This window comes from Scylla paramamosain, chromosome 3 (assembly GCF_035594125.1).
Source record: "Scylla paramamosain isolate STU-SP2022 chromosome 3, ASM3559412v1, whole genome shotgun sequence".
Taxonomy (NCBI): Eukaryota; Metazoa; Arthropoda; class Malacostraca; order Decapoda; family Portunidae; genus Scylla; species Scylla paramamosain.
The window spans coordinates 35,903,022-35,906,120 of NC_087153.1; the positions used below are offsets into that span (position 1 = coordinate 35,903,022).

At 42.3% G+C, this 3,099-nt stretch overlaps 1 protein-coding gene across 1 annotated transcript in view; it reads right to left on the bottom strand.

Moving 5' to 3' along the window:
• Window positions 1–2,745, bottom strand: part of LOC135094666 (uncharacterized) — a 35,255-nt gene extending 32,510 nt beyond the window's left edge. The window contains exon 1 of the mRNA XM_063994968.1: window positions 2,104–2,745. Coding sequence (XP_063851038.1) covers window positions 2,104–2,208 — 105 coding nt within the window. The 5' untranslated portion in view covers window positions 2,209–2,745. The remainder of the gene's footprint in view (window positions 1–2,103) is intronic.
• Window positions 2,746–3,099: the final 354 nt, after the last annotated feature.

The following is a 3,099-nucleotide window of genomic DNA, read 5'->3' on the forward strand; positions in this document are numbered from 1 at the left end:
GAGGAGAGGAGAGGAGAGAAGAGAAAGGAAAATAAAAGAGGAGAGGAGAAATGAAAATAAAAGAGGCATGGAGAGGAGAAAGGAAAAGAAGAGGCATGGAGAGGAGAAAGGAAAAGAAAAGAGGTATGAAGAGGAGAAAGAAAAAGAAAAGAGGCAAGGAGAGGAGAGGAGAGGAGAGGAGAGGAGAGGAGAGGAGAGGAGAGGAGAGGAGAGCTGAGAAGAGAAGAGAAGAGAAGAGAAGAGAAGAGAGGAGAGGAGAGGAGAGGAGAGGAGAGGAGAGGAGAGGAGAGGAGAGGAGAGGAGAAAGGAAAAGAAAGGAGAGGCGAGGAAAGGAGAGAAGAGGAGAGGAGAGGAGAGGAGAGGAGAGGAGAGGAGAGGAGAGGAGAGGAGAGGAGAGGAGAGTAAAAAGACGTATGCATATGAAGGCTGTCTCGTGTAATTTTGTCATATTTAGGTAAATTTGAAGCTATAAAACGGAGGAGGAGGAGGAGGAGGAGGAGGAGGAGAAGAAGAAGAAGAAGAAGAAGAAGAAGAAGAAGAAGAAGAAGAAGAAGAAGAAGAAGAAGAAGAAGAAGAAGAAGAAGAAGAAGAAGAAGAAGAAGAAGAAGAAGAAGAAGAAAATGACGATGATGATGATGATGATGATGATGATGATGACAACGATGACAACAATAAAGAAAAGAAAAACAATAATAATAAAAACAATAACGAAACGTGTATAAATGACAAAGAAAATAAAAACTAGGAAAAAAAGAGCTCTTTCCTAAGAGAAGAAGGAAGAAAGAGGAGGAAAAGGAGGAGAAAATAATGGGGAACAATTTATTTCTTTCCCGCAAGCCAAACAGTATCACGTCATGTCTATTATAAGTCTGTCTCTCTCATCTCAGTCATCGTAAGTCAACCACCCACCTTAACGTAAACTAAGATATGAACATAAAGGGAAGCTACAAGAAAACAACAGGCCTGTACATGACAGAGTCCCTGAATAAAACACATATCTATACCCACCTATCATTCCTATCTATAAATTCATCTCTTTCAGTTCTCTATTGAAATCAGAAAAAAAAAAGAAACGTTTATCTCAACTCATGTTTATGTATGGGAAGAACTTATACATAATACTGAAGAGAGAGAGAGAGAGAGAGAGAGAGAGAATCGTGTGTGTGTGTGTGTGTGTGCGTGTGTGTGTATAGGTAGATAGGTAAGCGTCTCCATTCCACCTGGTCGTCTTCCATCCTCATCTGGCGTCATTTGAACACGTGCCTTCAGTCAATCAATAAATCATTCAGTCAGTCAATCAGTCAAACAATCGATAAATAAGTGAGCCAGTCAGTTCGTCAGTCAATCAGCCAGTCAGTCAGTCATTCACCAGGTCATGCCACCTCACCACCACCACTGCAATCCTCTGCTCCTCACCCCACGCTCCCATTTTTCGTTCAGCCACAAAGCGCGTGCTCCTGACGACTGATGCGAAAGCTCCATAGCATCTACTGGCAGCAGACGTCATGATCTGAGCTCTGAGCGCTGAGGTCAGTTCATGGACAACCTTGTGTACTCGTGAATGCAATGCAGCACACTCTGCCGAAGTTGCAACATACATACTAGATACATACATACATACATAAAACGCCTGAGACCAATAAATGCAAGACCAATATTAACACACACACACACACACACACACACACACACACACATCGTAAAATACTCCTAATGAGATCATCTATCTTGTAGAGGGAAATTAAAACAAAAATAAAATAAAATAAAACATAACCATAATGGGAGTTTATAGCAATTAAACATTGTAATAGGTATGCATTTTTTTTTCCAGTATGTGGTGACTAACTGAAAGCAGCAGGTTCCTTCCCCTCCCCACCTCCTCCAGGAGAATTGAGCCAGGTTCAGACATTCCTCGGTCCTAAGATCGTTTTGTACTTGAGAAATTCTCCTAAAACCAAAACTTAATACTCAGTACACCGGGCAAACAAAAAGTCACTGCTAATGAAAACAAATTCGAAAAACCAAATGCTAAATCTGGGAAAAATAATGTATCTATCCTGGATAATGACTAAAAACTAAGTAAATAATGCAAAACCCACTTACCATACCAGCCAAGTGTCGCAGCGTCGCCGGGCAAGGGCAGAACCACGCACGTCCCGGCACAAGAACTTCAAGGGAAGGAAGCCAGCAGGTAATGGTGATACGCATCCTTCATATCCTTCTTTGTCCCCCTCCAATTTATCACCAAGAAAGAATTAAGGTGAGTTCATAGCACTTCCCTTGTCTCCTAACCCTATCCCTTCCTTTATCCTGGGCATCAACAGGCTCCTTTCCATGACTCCAAAGTGGCCTACTCGACCAGCACTTCCTCCAGTACTGCCTCCGTAAATTTTCGTTACGTTACGCATTCCGCTCATTTCAATATTTAACTTCTGGTGATGTGTATACCAAAAGCAAACTTTAACAAACTTGCGAGAAAGAAGCAGTCCTTATTCACAGGAGACCATGCGCAAGTTGTTATTCACTGCCTTGGACACTGCAGGGCGAGGTCAGCCATCACCACCCCTCAATGCTCTCTGCCTTCGTTCTAACACCCTCCAAATGCGGCCTAAAATAGTACTCGCGCCAATGTAATTTATCACTGTGGTTCACGGTTCACTGTTACATAAGGTGGATATCCTTTCTGTACTCGACGTAATCTCATGACAGTAAATAAGGAGTATAACAACACAGCACTTTCCGAAGACAACCACTCACACCTCCATGACTACCTGACAGTGTCTCCAGTCCAGTGTTTAATCTTTACTTGGGTTCAGTTTATTCCACTGATCGTTTATCAATTGCTAATAAAGGGGTACAAAATGCGAATTCTCGTTCAATGTTGGAGGCATATAGAGAAAATTATGACCTACCATTTGATAGACTAGAAACTAGTGTATTTTTTTTTCTGGCAACGGTATCACAGTCAGCTGTTCGCCTGTCTCGACTCGTGAGTTCTGACAAGTGTAATCCGGGAAGAAACGAAAAGGCGCGTGTAACAAGCACATCTCATTAAAACTGGATACAGTGCAAGGCAATGGGTGAAGTACCTGGCAGAAA